This window comes from Condylura cristata, unplaced genomic scaffold, assembly GCF_000260355.1.
Source record: "Condylura cristata isolate star-nosed mole 26May11 unplaced genomic scaffold, ConCri1.0 scaffold00015, whole genome shotgun sequence".
Taxonomy (NCBI): Eukaryota; Metazoa; Chordata; class Mammalia; order Eulipotyphla; family Talpidae; genus Condylura; species Condylura cristata.
In genome coordinates this window covers 34,806,781-34,827,277 of record NW_004567116.1, presented here as the reverse complement: position 1 = coordinate 34,827,277, position 20,497 = coordinate 34,806,781, and the positions used below count along the sequence as shown (strand labels likewise).

The window sequence follows — 20,497 nt, the reverse complement described above, 5'->3', positions numbered from 1 at the left end:
CCAGGGACAAAATGGGGAGCAGAACAGATAGATACACTGAAATACACTGCTGAGGGGAGCAGTGGGGGAGACAGGAGAGGTCTGCTGTGCCATGTGGGTCAGCTCCCTGGCCGGGGATGGAACTCATGTCACAGTGGCTGGTGAGAGCTTGATAGCACTGAGACTTAACCCCTAGTGCCATCAGGGGCAAAGTATTATATCTATGACTTATTTATGAGGTTTGTGTCTTGGGATCTCTGTCAGCCTTTTCTCTTGTATTCCACCCCCTACTTGGGGAGTGGAATAAAAAAGAACATCATTCTGTTCTTTTTGTCTGTGGGCTTGTTTTTTGAGTTATTTAAAATTATAGTTTTTGTCTTTCTTGCCTGATTTCTTTCACTTAGCTTAAAGCTCTCAATTTTGCAAAGGGCAAGATTTTTCTTTCTTTTTTTATAGTATTTATTTATACATACAGAGCTGGGGTACAGGCCAGAAGTGCAGGGGTAGTGAGAGGATTCACCAGATACAGAGTGGGGAGCAGAACAGGCTGAACACTAAAATACACTGCTGAGGGGAGCAGCGAATGAGACAGGAGAGGTCTGCTGCACCATGTGGATCACCTCCCCAGCCTGAGATCGAACTTGCACTGAAGTGGCTGTGGCCAGATCACAGTACTATGTCCTAACCCATTGTGCCACCAGAGAGAGCCCCAGATGGCAAGATTTTTCTTAAATGGCTGACCAAAATTCTGTTTGTGTGTGTGTGTATGTGTTTTGGGTTTGTGTGTATGACATTTTCTTTATGCACTTATCCATTGATGAGTACTTAGATTGTTTCCTTACAACAATCATAATCATGGCTATTATAATTAATGTTGCATTGAACATGGGAGTGTATATCTTCTTGAGTTAGTATTTTCATTTCCTTGGGATAAATGCCCAAGAAGTAAAAATCCTGAATCAGAAGGAATTTCTGCTTTTAACTCAAAAACCTAACTCTTGTAGCCAGCTGTGCTACCGTGGACACATCTGGAAGTAGCCTGTCAGCTTCACATCTTATCTGAATCCGTTTTTGCTTCAGGCTTCCTGTTACAGTGCAGGTCCCAAGCCCCTCAAGTGCAGCTGTGTCATTTCCATTCCATCCCTCTCCTTCTACCTCCTCTTGATCTGTTAAGCCCCAGCCACACTGAACAGGCAACTTCTAGAATGCTGAGGACACTGTGCTCTGTGATGTCACTTTGTCCGCTGAGATACCTCTCCAGAGCTGCCCTGCTGAACGTGTATGTCTCGAGGATTCAACATCCTCTCTGATAATACCATTGTGATAGTTTCCCTAACACCATCTTTGTGATTTGGTTCATTTTCTGCAATAGAACAGGAATTCCCTAAAAGCAGGGATTGTATTTCATTCATCTCTGAACCCCCAGACCTCTGTGTAGTCTCAGTATGTGCAACTGTTCCAGTGTTGGTTGAGCCTTTGGGGGGGAGGGGGAACAGCTTCCCACACGCTCAGCTTGAGGTTTACAAGTCCTTCCCCAAACTCACAGATTGGGAATTCTTCACGGACAGTGACATGATTTCAGCAGATTTGCATGTTTACACTTCTACCTACTGAAAAACTAAATGGAAAAAACCCTCACTAACAGCCTCCTCACTTTGGCCAATTATGTGGGAATCTGCCTCTGTGGAGGAGCTTTTAAGAAAAGCCCCTATGTTCTGCAAGGAGAGAAATACAGCGAGGTGTGAGAGCCTCTTGGACTTCTGAACATATCACATTTTGAGTTGAGGTAGGGGCTTGGCCAATGAAACTGAGGCTAGAGGTGGAGAAAGAGCAGAGCAAAGAAAAGCGGGGATACAGGGGGAGCAGATTTCAAATGCACCTGCTTCTGTCTGGAGTCTACTCTGAAAACAGCCCTAATAGTGTGAGGTTCTGTACCGTGGCAAGGGAACCTGACCTGCAGCTTGAGACCATTATTATTCCCTTTGCTAGTTCCTAGGAGGTGAGCTGTTGTCCTAGCTTCTAGGCTCAGGGCTCCAACCCCAGATGCTGCTGAACAAACAGCAGAAAGCAGGGTAGCAGCACACACCTCCTGCTTCAAAAAACAAAGTATCCCGTGTGTGAGCCTGAGCTGGATTCAAGAGGACTGTGCTTTATTTACTGTAATTCTGTGCTGTGGTTATCTCACTTCAACCTATGCTGAAATGGGATCCACACCCACTGTGTCTCAATACTGTATGGCTTGTGGTTCTGCTTTTGAGACTGACTGAAATTGTTTGATAAAGTGGCAAAATATCCTCTGCTACACAGCACAGAGAAAACCCTTAAAATAGCTCACCTCTTGTAGGCCCTCCAGCCCAATTCTGTGGTAGGTTCAATGAGTCAGGGCCATTTCTCTGCAGCTTCCCCAGAGACCTCAGTCTCTCTCATCACAATGCCCACTGGGGCTTCTTGGTGGGGTGAGTTGGTGCCAAGGGGAGACACCAAACCAGCCTGGTTATATGCCCCTTAATATTCCTGTGAGGATCTTAAATTCCAGTGACTTTGGACTTTGTGTTGTGACTTGCTTGACCAGTAGAACATGGGCTGAGTGACAGTTCCACGTGAGGGTTATAAGAAGCACCACCTATTTCTACTCACCACCTTGAGCTTTTGGGAATTACCAGGGTCCTAGAATGAAAAGACACAAAAGCTGACTGCTACCTCTGCAAAGCCAGGTCCAGCGGAACCCAAGAGAGCCACCGCCAATCCACAAACCCATGAGCAAGAAATAAGTGTTTACTATTGTCAGCTACTCGGATTCAGGTATTGGTTGTTATTGCAGCAAAAGTTGACAACATAGATTTAAGCTTTCTGAGATCTTTCTGATTGCCTACACTGATTTTAAGTCACAGTATTCTAGGGCCTCCCTTGTGGCCTAGAGGTTAAGTTAGCACTATTACCACTACATTGTGGCCTGAGTTTAATCCCCTGCCAGGGAGCTATTCCACATGGTGCAGCAGTCCTCTCCTATCTTGCCCACTTCTCACCTTAACAGTGTATTTCAATAAATCCACCTGTTCTACCCCCCATTCTGTCTCTGACTCTCCTCACCTCTTGAACCTCTGGCCTGCATCCCAGTTCCTCTATACAAAAAAAAAAAAAGAATAATAATAAGAAGAATATATATATATAGTATTCTACTTCAGACTACCCTTTTATAAAAAGCTCTCTCCCTTCATCACATCATCATCAAGTTGAAATAGGTAGCCTTTTAGCTGTTTAGAAACTTTTTCTTCCCTGGCCCCCTCTCTCCGGGGAGTAGGGGGGGCTTGAGGGGGAATTATGCACATAACCAGAGCCTCTCTGGTGGCACAAGGGGTTAAGTCTCAGTACTATGAAGCTATCAGCAGCCAGTGCAACATGAATTTGATCTCTGGCCAGGGAGGTGACCCACACGGTGCAGCAAACCTCTAGTCTCACTTGCTGCTCCTCTCAGCAGTATATTTCAGTAGATCCACTCGCTCTTCAACCCATTCTATCTCTGGTGAATCTTTTTTTTTTTTAAGATTTATTTATTTATACGTATAGAACTGGGGTACAGGCCAGAGGTCCATGGGCGGTGAGAGGGTTCACCAGAGACAGAGTGGGGAGCAGAACAGGCCAACTGCTGAGGGGAGCAGTGGATGGATCAGGAGAGGTCTGTTGTGCCAGGGATCGAACTCATGCGGAAGTGGTTTTAGCTTCTTAGTGCTGTGCTTTAACCTCTGCGCTCTGGTGAATCTTTTAACCCCCATCATATCTGGCCTACACCCCAGCTTTTGTATGCATAAATACCTAAAATAAATCTTTCAAAAATGCACATAATCTATATTTCTTAGTAAATCTCTGAAACATACTTCTGACGGTCAGGCAGCTTGGAAGAAGACATGGCTATGTCAGACACAATGGTCAATTGATTTATGGATCACAAAGCTATGCTGGTTCTAAAAGATCTTCCCCTCCTGTGGTGTTATTCTGCTCAATTAAGAGTATAAGACTAAAATAATGCTTAAGAATTTTCTGGAAAATGCTTTGTTTTCCTCCCACTGGCACTAATTCACTATCCTTTATGACCTTACATCCCCAAATGATTTGTCTTGTAAGTATCTTGTTAATTTATTTTCTGTTGTTTTGCTTCTGCTGTTTCTTCTCCACCTAATCATCTGCTTCAATATAATCATAATTTTCAAAACCAGTAGGATATGTAATGAACAAAATGCAGTAAAATTGATTAACTAAAAGCACGTTCTTCTCAAATCTGAAATGCTAATATAATACTTTTTCAAATGTTATCTAAGAGGAGTTTATATTGTGGTGCAGGGAGACAAGCAAATCACAAACAGCAAATAGGTCACATTAAGTTCAAGGATGAAAATACAACAGAAACACGGTGAGAGTGACAGGGAGGGACGTGCCGTTGGTGGTTGAGTTGGTGACACTTTAAAGAGAGCTGGAACAGGGAGGAAAGGCCTGGAGGAGTGAAGAAGAGGTGGGCAGAGCTGGACACAAGAGTAAGGAGGTGCGAGAGGACAGCTGCTCTGAGGTGCTGGTCCCCCCTCCTCAGGAGTGCCAGTCTCTTCACCTGCCCATCTGCAAGCTCATCTTCTGACAAGTCCAGCAGGTCCACAAGGGCTCCCTTTCCCTGCAGGTAACACGCTGACCCCTACTTCATCAGATATGAGCCCCGACCCTTTCCCAGGCCTTGCTGTACACTCTGTCACTTTTCTCTTATCCCCTTATTTCTAGCCCCTTGATGAAAACCCAAGGTCTTTGTAGACTTCCTGGCCTCCAAGCATCACAGACACCTAATCTGAGACTCTGACCTTCTGTCTAGCCTCTCTCCATATGACTCTGAGATTCCTCAAAGAATGCTGGTCTTCATGCTCCCCAAATCCTGACCATTGCTTACCTTCCTATTCCCAGGAGCACCCCGGGTTTCTCTGCTGGTCATCTCAGACCATTTCTTCCTGCCATCATTGTCTCTGCAATTTTACTCCCAAACATGGACACAGCCCTTTTCCAGTTCCCCAAAGCACAGAGTAGGCCAGGCAGTAGCATCTAATGAAAATTTTTAGAGGTTCAAGATGAGCGATTACACAATAAAACACATAATGGAAAACTGGTAATTCTACAGCCAGGGAAAAAAACACCCACATCTACTGTAATTGTCTTTGCCAGTAGGAATTGCTGGCAAGGAAGACATTTTATTTACATCATTATGCAGAATAATAGAGCCTCGTGTGATCTCAGCCAGGCTCACCTAGTACCTGTGTGTTTCCTTTGATGACCCAGCCCTCTCTTAGTAGAATCATCCCCTCACCCACAAAGAATTCGACAAACTGTCCTACGGTGGTTCCTTCACCAGGGAGCCAGGCTGAAGAAGGTGAAGAAGGTGGAAAGCTGCAGTGAGCTCTAGCTTCCACTGGCCAAGCATGTGCGCCTGGAGGAGGTTTCTGTCTCCAGCTGGCACAGAGGCCCAGCGTTAATGGCACTTGTGGAGAGACACACATTTCACAGCTTATGTTCAGCCACGGTGTTTAGAAGACAGTGGAAATTAGTTGTGCTGATGGGTTTTTTGTATTTTGTCCCTGCAAGAATCTTTGAGATATTAAGAATAGTACCCCAGATGCTGACAGCAGTAATACTTTTTATCTGCATAAGCTTCTAAGCCTTTGAGAAAAGCATCTACTTACCTCATACCCTCTTTTCAAACAATAAACACAGCTAAGGATCTCTCTCAGAGAAAAGTAAGATGCAAGATTTTTTTTCGATTACTACATATTTAGTTGACTTTTTCAAAATGAAGTTCTATTCAGTCTTTTAGAAATACTTAGTCCATACAACTATATCTCAGCATCAAAACTGATTATCAGACTCTTCCCAAGTTATGGAAAAACATACATTCATAGTCACACCTAGATAAGGAAAGGAAAGCAAGAAGGTTAGGGAGGTGGGGTGAGAACCCCTGCTTGAGTCCTTGGGAGGTATTCCTCCCTCAGAGTAGCCAAGTAAGCTAAAATGTCACAGCTGCCCCCTTCAGCCTATGTCCACTCTGAGGGTGAGTGACTGGCTCTGGGTCGCAGCAATATCACCACAAGGTCACGGCACAGAGCGCAGCTGCTGCCCCAGGAAGAGAAGAAGGCAGCTGCCCAGCGCCTGTCATCTCTCCCTCAATCTATACTACCTCAGTCATTTCCTCCTCATTCTGCATCACTCTTCTTAGGAAGGGGAACTCAGGTCTCCCTGAGTTGACTAGGTCTCCCTTAGCAAATGTTTCCACCAACCAGCCATATCTACTTCCTAAGTTAATGATCGATTGTGTACCTGTTCTCCTGATGCCTCCTCACCTAGAACACCTATCCTCTACATTCTCACCTTATAAATCCTACATAATCCTCGGGCAAATTTAAATGCCACCTCCTCTGGGACCTCACCAATGACTACAGCCCACTTAGAATGAAATGCTTCCAGAGTACTTTGACCCCCAGCATTTGCTTACAGTTAGATAGATCTGCTTCCCTTTGTGCTCTCCAATCCAATCTATGTACCAAACACACAAAGCTGGTCATGTTCCTCTCCTAGCTTAAAATCCTTCAATGCCGCCCTTTTTCTCTTCACTGTGAATGCCTTGAGAACTGAGATTGCTTTTTATCCCCCTGAAAAATAGGGCCTTTCATCATTTACTAAATTGATGTATTTTGCTGATTTGGGTTCACTATGACGATGTTTGCTACAGATGGTGACTGAGGCCTTCGTCTGTGGTCTGTAGAAAAGTGTCCAGAATGGGATGGCCTCTGGGCAGGAGGAAACTGGTCAGTGTGAGTGACTAGAAGGATGGTCACGACAGATGCCATCTGCACACATCTCCTCACTGTGGGCAGAAGAGAGGTCAGGTGCCCACACATGCGGCCGACGGCGGCACCTCCCTGCAGCATGCCATTGTGTCATGCAAATGAGAGCTAGAGGATTTGGGGTCTTGCTTTTTGGCCACAAAATGCCCACCATCCTGAAGTCGAACTCTCAGGTGAACAGATCTAGCATCCATTTTATTGTGCGCTAGTGTTTGGGTCCTGTTTAAAGACCAGCCAAGTAGACACTCAGGAACTGGAGTCAACTACCGCCCTCCCCATCTCCATGGGCAAACATTTGCCCAAGGTCAGGGTGTGTGGGAACTGTCAAAGCAAGAAGGATGCTTCGATAGCTTCACAGCATCACTTAATTCTGACTCCCTGCTTCTCCAATTCAATCTATAACCAAACACACAAAGCTAGCCATGTTCCTCTCCTGCTTAAAATCCTTCAGTAACTGCCCTTTGTCCAGAATAAGGTCAGCATCAGGTCTCCCATCCTGGTGTTGCAGTTCCTCTCTGGTCTTGCCTCCTCCTCCCTGGTGGCCTTGTGCTGAGGCCATGCCTGTCGGCTGGTGGCCACAACTTATCTTTTGTTCACACTGTGCCTTTGCTCCTGCTTTAACTTCCTGTGACATCCCTTCTACCCATCTTTGCTTGGCTAGATCCAGCTCTTCTTTCAAGTTTCTAATCAGGTACCGCCTTCTTCAAGAAACATTTTGACGATCCTTTTTTCTGCATCCTCTTCTTCCAGTGCCCTGTGCCTACCCTTACTGTGACATTTGGTGCGTGAAATATTATCTGTGCATGTGTGATCCGCAGCACATCTAACTGCTTCTTGAGGGTAGAGACTCAGTGTTGGTCATGATTATATAATCATTACTTGGTAAATGTCTGGTACAGAGTTAATATTGTATAAATTCTTGTTAGATATAATTCCAGTTTCTTCCTTCTTATGACTTGGAAAATGATTGCCAACTTACTAAATGGACTCTGCATGTCCTATTCTCAACAAATCTACATACATCGTGGTTCTGCATAGCCCAGTGTGGGCTCAGAAATACACAGAATCTGTTTTCTGGAGAATTATATGAACCCTGCCTTCATTCCAGTTTCCAGTTCTGCAAATGCAAGGCAATGCTGATACAAGTAAAGACAATGCAGTCACGTTCCTAGTCTCAGGTAAGATTTGTGACAATAGAAAAGTTCAGGTAGTTCATATAAAGGTCTGATAACAGAATCATCTTATTTCAAACCAAGCTGGGAAATCCAATACCATTTCCTCCAGAAAGCACAGAATCCCTCTGTGTCTGGAATCAGCAGGTTGAGTGCTTATCTCAGCAATCATTTAAGAAGCCTCTTTGCATTACCTGCATCATTTATTGATTGTGGCGTTCTGTTCAAGTAATGATTGATCGGATTTCCTTTAAAAAAAAAATCATGTTGCTGAGGGAAATAGTGTATTCAGTCATTTATTTATCCATCAACAAATAAGGAGTTGCTATGGTATACATATGTGAGAAAAAATAGACAAAAATTCTTACCTCGTGAAGCTTATATCCTAATGTATGAAACAGAAAATAAGCATTGTAAATGGGCATATTATATAACATTGAAGGTAATAAGTTTCATGAAAAATACAAAAGAGCAATTCAGGGAGATCAGAAGTGTGATAGTGGCTTTTTGGTGGATACTTCAAAATGTGATATCATTTGGGAAAAGGACATCCACAAATATTGAGTTAAGTTAAAGCAGGACATTGGATTGGGAAGGGCCCTAAATTCATTGACTGGTGTCTTTATAAAAAGACCAGGTGAGGATGTGAGGTGAAGGAAGCAGGAATTGGAGTGATGTGGCACTGTGCCAAGGAAAGCCAGAGACTCCTGGCAATCAGCAGAAGATAGGAAGAGTCAAGAAAAAATTCTTACCTAGTACCTTCATAGCATGGTCTCAATGACACCTTGCCTTTTAGAGCTATGAGAAAACACATTTCAGTTGTCTTAATCACCCTCCTGTCTACCTCCCCAGCCCACCTCAGGAAACTAATACTTTTGGTGTTTTAGCTCCAACTGCCATAACACAATGCCATACTTTCGTTTCTTACGGTTCTGAAGGGTGGGAAGAGAGGTCAGGGCACCAGCATGCTTGAGTTCTGGTGAGCATGCCTTTCTGACTTGCCTGTGATGAGGTCCCTGCACTTGGGAAGTGGAAGGAGAAAGGTAGCAGGGAGAACTCTAGCCTTTCCTAATTAAGGGCACTAATCCCATCCTGAGAGCCCCACCTGCATTACCTCATCAAACCCCAATTATCCTCCAAAAGGTTCCATCACATTGGGGGTTTCAAGGACCATCACATTGGGGGTAAAAGTTTCACTATTTGAATTTGGAGTGTACACAGTTTAGTCCAGAGCACTAAGCATTTAACACATCTGTGCCTTGATTTGCTCATTTGTGAAATAGGGACAATAATAGTACTTACCTCAGAGAACTGTGGAGTAAATGAATTACTATGTGTACTATTCTTAGCATAGTGCACACTAAATGCTATCACAGAGCTAAATATTATAAGGATATATGTCTATTCATTTTATTTTGAAATTAAAACACTCATTTTCATATGTTCTTTGCTTAATTCTCAATTAGCTCATTAATTTGAAACTAAATTTCCCCAAACTTTTAAATACTAATTTCACACTTAATCAAATTCTCTTAAACATTTCAAATTAAAGAAAAATCTTATAACTCCAACAAATAAAATTATCCTAGTATTTAAACTGCTTAGGCAATTGATTGACTAAATTCCCTTAAACATTCCAAACTTAAGTCACAATTTTGAAATGTGATGTCAAACACTTCAAATATCTAACACAGTAGGTGTTAAGCAAAATTGTTCTCAAGCACGGTTAACTTTATAATACAGGTAAATAAAATCTTATATATTTATATATCTTAGTATTTCAACATCTTAAAAAATATCAGATTTTCCTAAGCTTTCAAACATTGACTATACATGTATGTAGTTAAGTTTTCCTAAATGTATCCAGGGGCTGGTTTACCCCCCCCCCACACACACACACACACTGTGGGATTTCAGCAGAGGTATAAGTGGACAAAGTGAGTCCTTTCTCATGGTTGGCTTCTGCTAGCCATGTGGTCGATGGGAGACAACTCCAGCCTTATAAATAGAACTTCATTTCACCACCTGGAACATCTCATGTATCCTGGAACAATTTTATCATGATGTTTTCTTTCCTGATTTGCGTAGGTGAAATTTTATACACACACACACAAACACAGAGAGAGAGAGAGAGAGAAAAATACAAACAGCAGTTACAATTGAGCTTCCTGGTGAGACCTCATTTCCTTTTCTTTCTCATCAACCTTCACTCTATTTACTGACAATTGTGAATCCTTCAAGAGAAGGATGTACATTAGTCACTGCTGTGTTTCTAGTGGTCAGTACATTAGCATGGTGCCAAAATGTAGTTGAATAAAAAGTGTTGAATAAACTAATGCATAAATTCAATGCATGAAACTTGAAGGAACAGAATCCAAATATCCTCCAGCTCACTTCAACGGTTGGAGTAGTTTGCCTTGCAGGACTTCATAACTTGTTTGTTCTCTGAAAAACAGTGACAGCACTCTTGCTACCTTCTGAGTGGCCCTTTACTTTCAGTCCTTGATTCTTGCTTGTTTTGGGAATGAACAGTCCAAAGCTCTATGTCACACTTATCACCATTCCCCATCTTGCCCTCAAGATCAATGGATCTTAACACACTTTCCCACAGTCTGGACCATTGATAATTATCTTCTGAAGGAGAAGACTTTCTAGAACAGTGCAATAGTGGAATTGACACCAGGCTCAGCGATGTGCCATTGTGAACATAGTACTTAGAAGTACACTTCTGGGTCCATAAAGGCTGGTCTTAGATCTTGGCTCTGACATTTACTCCTTTGTTCTTTATCCTTTCTCAGACTCACTGGCCTCAAAAAAAAAAAAAAAAATGTTTTGTCTCTCACCAAGGATTGAGGCAAGTATTGGATGAGATAAGATATGCAAAGTTCCAAGGCAAAGCAGAGTGCTTGAGTGTTCAATAAATGGTAATTATTACGTAACCAAAGGGACTCTCATTTTCTGTTCTATTGTCCCAACCCCATGACTGGAAGTCTAGTCATATTCACACTACTTGATTTTTTTTAAACATGTAATCCTTAAAGCATAAAGAACACTGTCTTTGGGGAAGGAGAGAAGCTAATCTAATTCTGAGGCTGCAGGGCATGATACTTCTTCATGTATTTGTAAAATGGTGGTAAATTATCCATAGTCAACAAAATCCCAACACTTTTTATGCCTTTGAATTAAAAGTTTTAAACACAAGTTTAACAATATTCAGTACATATAGGATTGAATCAAGTAATGAGTCACTTCAGTTCTTGACAAGCTTCTTAGTTCTAAGCCCTTAGACACTTCCTGTAATCAAAACCCATTTTCAAATTCATGGGAAGATATTATCCAATAATCCACTCAAGTCTTTTCATGTTCTTAATCTGGGGTCAGTTTCAATGTCCTGCCTCACATCAGCTGTCATTTTTGTGTGTGAAATGTCACTCCACATTACACTTTTCTTGGGAACAGTTCTCATCTTTGGTTTCAATTCAATTTAACTATAATCAGATCCATATGTCTCAGGACAATTGAATTCTCTTAACATATCTTCTGTGCAGATGAGATAGTAATCACTACTTCTTCTTACTGATGCTACTGAAATTTCTTGATACCTTCTAAATTACTGGTGTTGCCTGGGAAGCTACTGGACCTGTGATGGGGGCGACACCCTGCCTCTGCCCACTGAGATGGGCCCAGTGCCACCGTTGTTACCTCCAGTGTTGGTGCCACAGTTTTCACCACCCCATTTACTTACCAAAAATCCCACTGGGTTAGTGCCCTTCTGAATGATAGAGAAACCTTTCCTTACACCTCATTTTATAGAAATCTTGACCAAGAAACAGCTCGTTGGATAATAAGGCGTTGGAAAGCAATGTTAACTTGCATATTTTTGTTTTGTTTGCTTGTTTGCGTTCTTTTCCAGTCTTCCATCAGTAGACAAAAGGGTTTGAACCACAGTACAATGAGCCCTTGCCATGCTCAAAACTGCCCTTCTGCAAGAACAACCGAACTACTTTCTTCACACTCACAAAGTATTTGCTATGCTCCCATAGTTATTGCTGTGTCCGTGGAAGTGATTTTAGCTTTCTTTCCCAGGGTGATGGCTCATTAATGCGAACTTAGGGAGATACCCTGAATGCTAGACTGAGAGCAGCACCAGGGCTCTCACTTCTCTAAGTCTAGGGCTAGCCCCTCCTTCAGGTGGAAGCCAGGCCTGGATGCTACACCCCTCAGACCCTTCCCAACCCAGACCACAGACTTCCCTCTGCTCCGCTCTCTCCCCAAGTTCTGGGAGTCCTGTAGGTTTCAGAACCTGCTTTGTGGGAGCAGATGGTCCCTTCTGTCTTTTTGCAGTGTTTTATGCCCACTTCTGTTCTCCAGTTTTTCATTTTGTCATTTCTCCCTCGGTGAGCCCTTCGAAAGCGGAGTGTGTCTTACTCTTGGTATCTCTATTTCCTGCTGCTGTCCCAGTGCCTGTTTGGTATACAGTAAAATTGGTGGGTGAAAACCAAAGAATTATTTCTGTTTCTTCTTCCTACAGAAACGATGACTATGGGAAGAGGGTTGCTTGTGCCAAGGACACAGTAGGACACCATCTTACAAAGATCTTGAGTAACTTTTCCCATCCAACAACACCCGGACGAGTCCAGTGACCAAATGCTCGGCTGTCACCATGGCAATAAGTGGCCCTTACTCCGGATTGGGTTTGCTGAATGTGAACCGTCCAGCTATCTCCAGGTGGCCTGAGAGACTGTGCGCAAGAGACGTACATCTGTTACGGTCAGGAACCGAGATCAGACTGTGGAAGAAACCAGCTGATCCAGTGCGAGTGCTGAGAGTGCCCTGAATGGTGGGACTCTGGCAGGTTAACACGCGGTCCTTGTTGATGGGTCATAGCACCTGCCCTGGCCACATCACGCTGACACGATGTTCTTTGCTTGAATGCCCTGGAAGGACAGAATATCTTAAAATATATCCAGGTGCTAAATAAGCAGCAGACCTAATTCACACTGGACTATCTTTGAGCTAATAACTGTCTCCAGAAAACAATTTAATCCCAGCAAGTGCTCTAGCTTTGCAAAGAATAACCCCACAGGAGTCAGGATAAGCAGGCTATTTCCCTGGTGAAAACCTGGTGCAAGGAGGACTAGTTCCTAGCCAATTCACTGCCCCTCCCATGCACAGAGTGCCAGCCAATCATGGCTTTCTTTCTGCTGAACCCAGGTTCCGAGGAATCAGATCCCCGACACTGTTTTCTAGGTAGCTGGGACCTAGCCTTTCAGCTGGCGGTTGTCACTAGAATGAACCTGAGTTAATGGCCACCCCTGTAAAGAGGCATGCTTCTCAGTGGCATGAGCTTTATGGGGTGCCCTTGCCCAAGCACATCTGTCCAGTAAGGGGACATCCTCAGATATAGGTGGAGTTTTGTGTAAGGAGAGTCCATGGAGAGACCACACAGCCCTCCCTGAAGGAAGGCACAACTGGGGGGCCTTCTGGGCCTGAGTGCCTTCCGGGGGTTTTCCATATGCAACAACCCAGAGCATCACCTTGGGTGGCCACCAACAGGTTTCCTTTTCACTTGCAGACGCATATATCACTTTCATAGAACTTGGGGAATGGAAATACCTGCAAGAGTGAAGGTCAAGGGCTCTCCCCGGTATCTCATTCATTATTCAGCTTCCTCTGTGACCATATCAGCCAGCCCCTGCCAGCCGTGCTCCTCATCCTCATTGCTTCTGCCTCCATACAAATGAAACCAAAGGCCTCAGCATACCCAGGGAGGGTGTTTCCTTGTGATCCTCTCTCTGCCATTATGGGTGCAAAGTATCCCATCCTCACATTTGCACCACTTCTCCAAGATAGTATTTCCCCTTTTTGTAAATGCTTTTGCAGCAGAATCCAGCGTTGAATTGTAGTTTTCCTTCCTGGGAAGCTCATTATCATAATTTGAATTAACATTTAAATGTAAGAGTAACTGGGTGGAAGCAGGACTAATGCATGTCTTCAGAACATTCTCACTGCCACAGCTACCTGGTGAAAGAAAACTTCCTTGATGTCAGTTCTATAAAGGATGGAGACTGTGATGGTGTGTGATAGTGTTACTGTACTCTAGTTTCATGCATTCCCCAGCCTGCTGGGTCCATTTCCATCTCTGAATGACTTTCGACCAGGCTCCAAAAGGAACCCAAGGTTCTGCCTATATCCAATGACAGGAGAAGGATTCAACATTCTTTACTCAAGGTTCCCCTCTGCCGATTCCTCCCCACTCAGACATTTCCCCTCCCCCCCCATACCAGTGTTTAGAACCAAAGCATGAAAGACTGGTGCCAGCAGGACAATCACCAGAAATATTATCTCTTAGAGCCAGACAGATGAGGCCAGAAGAATGGTCCCCAAGAAACCTGGCTGGCTACAGCAGATATCAGGCAGCCATTCAATTGATTTTGATGTGTCCTTGGCAATGGAACCTGGGGCAGCTGTGCCTGGTGTCCCCCCTCCCTCAAGATTGTCCTTCCAAGACAGTTATCAGGCCTGGGGTACTAATAAGTTTGCTACTGGTTTGTTGGTATGAAACAGAAAGTGGCTTTGCAGGGGGCAGCAGGCAAAGAGGCGGCCGCATGGCAGACAGCCGGCTTTGTGTCTGGAGAGCTTTGCTTAGCCAGTCTAGCTGTGGCCAAAGGCCGGTTATAAATCTGAACTCCCTGAGTCTGTCTGCAGCTCTGCCTCTGTTCTCTTGCATTCTGTTTGGTTTCCCTTTAGTTTCCTAGTAAATGTTCCTTTTGAAAAATTCCTACCTTGTCTATTGAGCTTGGGGGTTGGGGGAGGTTCTCCAATGTCTTTTCCAGGGTAGAGAAGGAAAAGCACCTTGAAAACAAATGGCAGGGAAAGGAAAACATGCTGGTGGAAGAGCCAGGGAAAGCTAGCGCCAAGAGATAAGGAAAGACCTCGTGTCCTCCACCCATTTGGCATGTGTTCTCCGCTCTTTTCTCTTGCCATCTTTATCTTCAAGAAGGTCCACCCTGCATATGTGCTGCTGCAAAGCATCCATCTAGCCAGTAAACCGGGCACATTGAGCATGCAGCGTTAGGAAGGAGAAGTACAGGGTACGTGACCAGAAGAGGAATTGGAGAGTGTGGGGAAGCTGTGGTCTACGCACCGTGGATTTTCTCAAAATGCTTCAGCAACCTCGACTCACAGTGAAGTTTAGTCTCTACAGCCATCACTGAGGAGACATCTTTCATGTGAATAGAAGAAAGTCATCCTCTCACGCGTCCTCATTGAGACTGCTAAAATATAGACATGGAAAATTTCCTATTTTCACGGCTACCCTGTCCTGGTGGGTATCTCTTGCTGGTTGTCTATTGCCACATAACAAAGCACTGCAAAACCCTGTGGTTCAAAGAGAAAGTTGTTATCTCTCATGGTTGTTTGGGTTGGCTGGGCTTAGGAGATCGCTCTCTCTTGTGGAGTCTCATAGTTGCTGCCAGGTGGCAGTTAAGGCTGGCACCAGCTGAATGCCTGACTGGGTTAGAGAGCCACACTGGATTCTTCACTCCTGTCTGACGGCTTTGCTGGGGTGACTGGGACACATGGAGGCTCGGCGGGCCTGTCACCTGACTGCAGTGTCACAGGGTTTCACAGCAGTCAGACGTCTCACTAGTGGTTGGTTTCCCCCAGAGCAAACACTACACGAGGTCTCAGTAGAGGCTGCATGTTCCTTCTAAATTCTGAAGTTACACAGTCATATCCACCATGTGCAATGGCCAAGCACATGGCACGGGGCTTGCCTAGATTCAGGGAAGGAGCTACACAGGCGTGAGGGGCTGAAGGTGTGGCTCATGGTAAGGATGGGACTGGAGGTGCAGGGGGCTGGGTGGGAGGATGGGTGGGGCGTCACTGACTCAGAAGGCTTCCTGGGTAACTCACTTTAAAAGCACATGCAATGCTTGACATGCATAAGGGTGGGATGTGAGGTAGAGACATAAGGGGTAGAGAAGAGAGTGAAGGATGTCCCATGGATACTTAGCTAGATCTGAAACTAGAGGCATCGGTCATTGGTAATGATTGATGTGAAGCTCCAGAGGTCACAAGACCTCTGGGGGACAAGCAGGATTATTTTCATCCTACTGATGACCCCAAAGCTTAAGTTAAATATCACCTCACCCATCTCTTAGCCAAAGTAAAGGTGCAAAGAAGAGTTTTCCATGCTTGAGAACATACTTCGAGATGAAAATGCAAAGTATGCTAGCTAGAAGTTTTGTTTTGTCCCTTTTCTGAACACTTGAAAAAAATTATTGGCAGCTAACTAAGAGATTTTATCAAGTCAAGCTTGAAAGAGCAGAGCTCTCTGTCACTAATCCCTTCGCTTTGATCCCACCTGGCTGGTGCGCGGCATGACCCCCTCCCACCTCTCCTGCTCTTGCAGCAATCCAGGGCCAGTCACAGCTCTTGCCCCCACCCTGGCCTCCTCCAAACTCAGCCCCTTTGCTAGCAATTTCAAAACAATGATATAGAAAGTGATTGAATGAACTGAGAAAATATCAGTAATATGGGTGAGCATCTGCTAAAAGCAATGTCCACAGTCTGTGTGAGTCTTGAGAATTCTTCAGGTCATTTAGCTGTCCATGGCCACCCATGGCCACTGATGGTGCTGAGGACTGTTGGGAGTGTCCAGCCTCTGGAATTGCCACCTGTACCTAAGTCAGATAGGATGGCCTCTTTGGTTGCTTTACTGTTTTGTTTTAGTGCCTGTGAAGAGTAACTCACATGTGACAGAGCAGCCAGAGGCTGAGTGGCCAGAGACCTCTCCGGGCTCAGGTTTCTCACTCTTCTCCCTCCAGTCTCTGTCAGAACCAAAGGGAGTTGAAACCTCACAATGTCCTTTAACAGTCACCTGCAGACACTTCCTTAGCTGTAAACCCCATGATGCCTGTGACAGAGGTGCTACTTGGGTCTTCCTCGGCCAGACTGAAGTCATTGGCTGAGTCCAGAGAGTTCTATTGTGTCTTAGAAATGCTCTTTTCAGAAGAGGCACATTTGCATGGGGTCTCTCTATTACCATCCAACTTCATATGAAATAATTGGCCACTGTGGAAGACATGAAATAGAAATTTTTTTTTTAAAGATTTATTTATTTGTGCTTACAGAACTGGGGTACAGACCAGAAGTTCAGGGGCGGCGAGAGGCTTCACCAGAGACAGAGTGGGGAGCAGAACAGGCAGATCAACCAAGTACACTGCTGAGGGGAGCAGCGGGCGGGTCAGGAGAGGTCTGCCACGCCATGTGGTCTCCTCCGGGGCAGGCGGGGATCGAACTCATGCGAAAGTGGTTTTAGCTTCTTAGTGCTGTGCTTTAACCCGCTGCGCCACCAGGGAGGGCCGAAATAGAAATTTTTAGGGAAAAAAAGAAAATTTGCCTCACCAGCTTATGAAGTAGCCCAGGGAAAACTTGAACTCAGGTCCAAGGAAAACAGGAAGAGGAGGATTGACAGTTTTCCAGGAGTTGCAAGTGAGGCCTAGTCCTCACCTAAGGCCAGTTGCAAGGCAAAGAGAAGCTCTACACAGCATTGTGGACTTGCTTCAGTAAGTTGTGCTGTCAGGTGTGAAGCTATTGTTGTTCAGTTTCCTGAGAATACATCAAGGTCATCCAAGGATAATGTTAGCTCCCACTTCTTCTTCCCTCCAAAGACGTAATTGTCACTTGCCTAAGCAAGGAATGTGGGCTGCAAAATTAAACCAGCAGTATAATGTCCCCTTCACTCCCCGCCGTCTTTTCACTCTGTCCAGGAGCTCTGGGCCAGCGAAAGATGAAGAGCCAAATGAAAATGGTGCCGAAAGCCCCAAAAGATTATGGGGCCAGCCCTAAAATCCAGTCATCTCGTAAGACTCATTGTCATCAGGGTCCCCCAGCTCGGGCCAGATGACGACTTCATGTGCCTCCTCTTGGCAGTAAAAGAGCAGGCCAGGGGATGTGGCCCTCAGGGCGTCCCGCCAGCCATCACCACTGCCTCTTTCGTGCCATCATGAGCTAGATGGACATGATGGCACAGCATGTTGGAAAGCACAGCGCACACGGTTGGTCATGGTAAGCACACTGTACCCTGCGCATGGTATTGCTTGTACCATTTATTTTTTGAAAATTCAATTTGTCACTCCAAATAGTGAAGTTAGTAAAAAGAAAGAATGAAAAGAAAGGGGGGGTGGAGAAAGTTAATATCCTCTTGGCTCAATACTAAATTTATTGTAGTTATTACACCAGTAATTATCACATTAAAGCTCTCTCCAAAACAGTGTAACACAGTAATGACACAGTAATATTGATGTTTTTTTTTCAAGTGAACATCATCTCTAAGACAATGACTTCTCACAACTTAGATAAAATTTCTTTTGTATGGTGACATCATCCAGAATTGAATTTATCAAAGAAAGACAAATTCTCTAATTCACCAAAGTCAAAGCTTTGGAAGAATCATAAAAAATAATTTCTTAGAATGCCTGAAGATATTTGTATTTGGGGATCTAGAGATAAACTAATGGATGATATAAACTGGTAAATTAACCTTCCAGAGATGGCTTTACCTTCACTTCAAATATATACTTTTTATATATCTTTTCCTTCAGGAATGTTAGTGCTCAATTAAAAAATTTCAGTCTAAAAGCTTTCCTATGATCCTAGCCTGAAAAGTGTACTAGAAAGTGGTGCAAGATAAGAACTCAATAAAGAAAAGCATTGCCATAAATATACATTTCTCAAATGAAGACAAATGTACTGTCCCTGCCTGCCTATCTCCAGCTCAGATTGGAGCTGAGAGCCTACTGGGCTGGGCCTGCTGCCTCCAGCAAAGCTCAGACTTTCTTAGCTGAGAAGCAAATCTGCATTATGGTCCAGCATTTCAGTCAGTATGTTTATATATTGTTTTCTACAAAGGAAGTATAAATGCAAAAATGTTTTACTGAGAATATGCCCCAGGCAACACTGGGTCAAGCCTCCCAGAGACAGAACCAGGATGGCTTTGCTGCCAAATAAAAATGATCAGGAGTGCCAGTATGCTATTTGCAAATGAGAACTCCCGGGGCTGCAAGTATTCGAAGCAAACTACATTTCTAAAACATGTATTGATTTTTACTTTGTTCTCTGCAAAGTTAAGTACCATGCTATCTTGAACAGCACTGGAAGGTTTGAAAATAATTTTTTTTTTCCAGTAAAATGATCAAGGGGACATTTAAACTTTACCTTCCAGTGTTTTTCCACACTTGAAATCCACAGAGCTGCCTGTCAGACTTGCTGCTGCGGTGGGTCCTGGGCCCAACTGTGTGCCAGGGCTGCCGGGCACAGCTCCTCCCTGGCCCGGGAGACCAGCCCTTGCTCTGCTGCCCCCTTGGCAGCTCTGTAAACCCCTCTGGGTCTCTGGGCCAGGAGATGTCACTTTGATTTTGGCAACAGCTACCACTGGTTTTTATTCTCATTCCGAAAGGTGGGTCTTCTTTCTCTCTCCCCCCCCCCCCATAAAATGTAGAACAAAGGAGAGTGAGTCCATCACCAGGCTGAACAGCAACTGTGGGTGCATTCAGGGTTGGGACATGCCACCAAAGTGAACCAAAGACTTGCATTCTTACTTTTTTCTATGTTTTAAAGTTAATCTTGTGTTCTTAGGGACAATAAAGATAGAATTTCAAAAATGGTAAACAATGGCTTCAAAAAAAATCTAAGGGGTTTGTCTGTCTCTGTAAAGAGGCCCATAACCCCAGGAAAACTTAGCAAATTAGTCAAATGCTTATTTCATCCGGTAGACCAAACACTGACAGTTGACGGTGGCTTACGTTCATGCCCAGCCTAGGTAAAGTCGCTGTTGCTGGGTAGGTCCTCAAAGGACTGCCCCTATGCATGAAGTGTCCATGGGACCCGCTACCCTTCCAGCTTGCAAGAGGGCAAGGAAACCCGTCGCCTGCACTTGAAGTCCTCTGTTTACCTGGGGAGCCCAGGGCCTTGCGGAGGAGCGTGTTCATATAAGTGAGCAACGTGCTCATGACTTCTCTTACTCCAGGGGACAAGGCAAAATCAGTAGCTTGGAAAAAGCCAATTTTAGGCTTTGAAGCTGTAATTACATGGGGGCTAAGGACCAGGAAGGATGACTAACCGTTTACCAACCACTTGAAACTATTCTAGTGCATGAGCTCATTGCTTTGGGGTCTAGTGGTAAAACATTTGCCTTATTCTGGTAGACAAGCCACAGTAGAGGCCAGTAGACTGCAGAGGGGCGGAAGGAAGTAGAGCCAGTGACCCCCAGGCAGTGTGCTTCAGGGCTGGGGCACCGCTCTGCTGAGCCTGCCCTGCCCCTTCCTGCTACACTCTTGGTCCTTGGGGCCCCTAAACTTTGTCAGACCCCAGTGCAACCAGATCACAAACACACCTGCAGGAGAATGGCAGCCCACCTGTGGGTCCCACTCTTCTGGACTTGCGAATTTTGTATATTTCCAAAGGGCTTGA

General features: G+C 44.6%; 1 protein-coding gene across 1 annotated transcript in view; it reads left to right on the top strand.

Moving 5' to 3' along the window:
- Window positions 1–15,857, top strand: part of SYT9 (synaptotagmin IX) — a 167,261-nt gene extending 151,404 nt beyond the window's left edge. Inside the window, exon 7 of the mRNA XM_012725433.1 lies at window positions 12,552–15,857. Within this exon, the coding sequence (XP_012580887.1) occupies window positions 12,552–12,560 (9 nt within the window). The 3' untranslated portion in view covers window positions 12,561–15,857. The remainder of the gene's footprint in view (window positions 1–12,551) is intronic.
- Window positions 15,858–20,497: the final 4,640 nt, after the last annotated feature.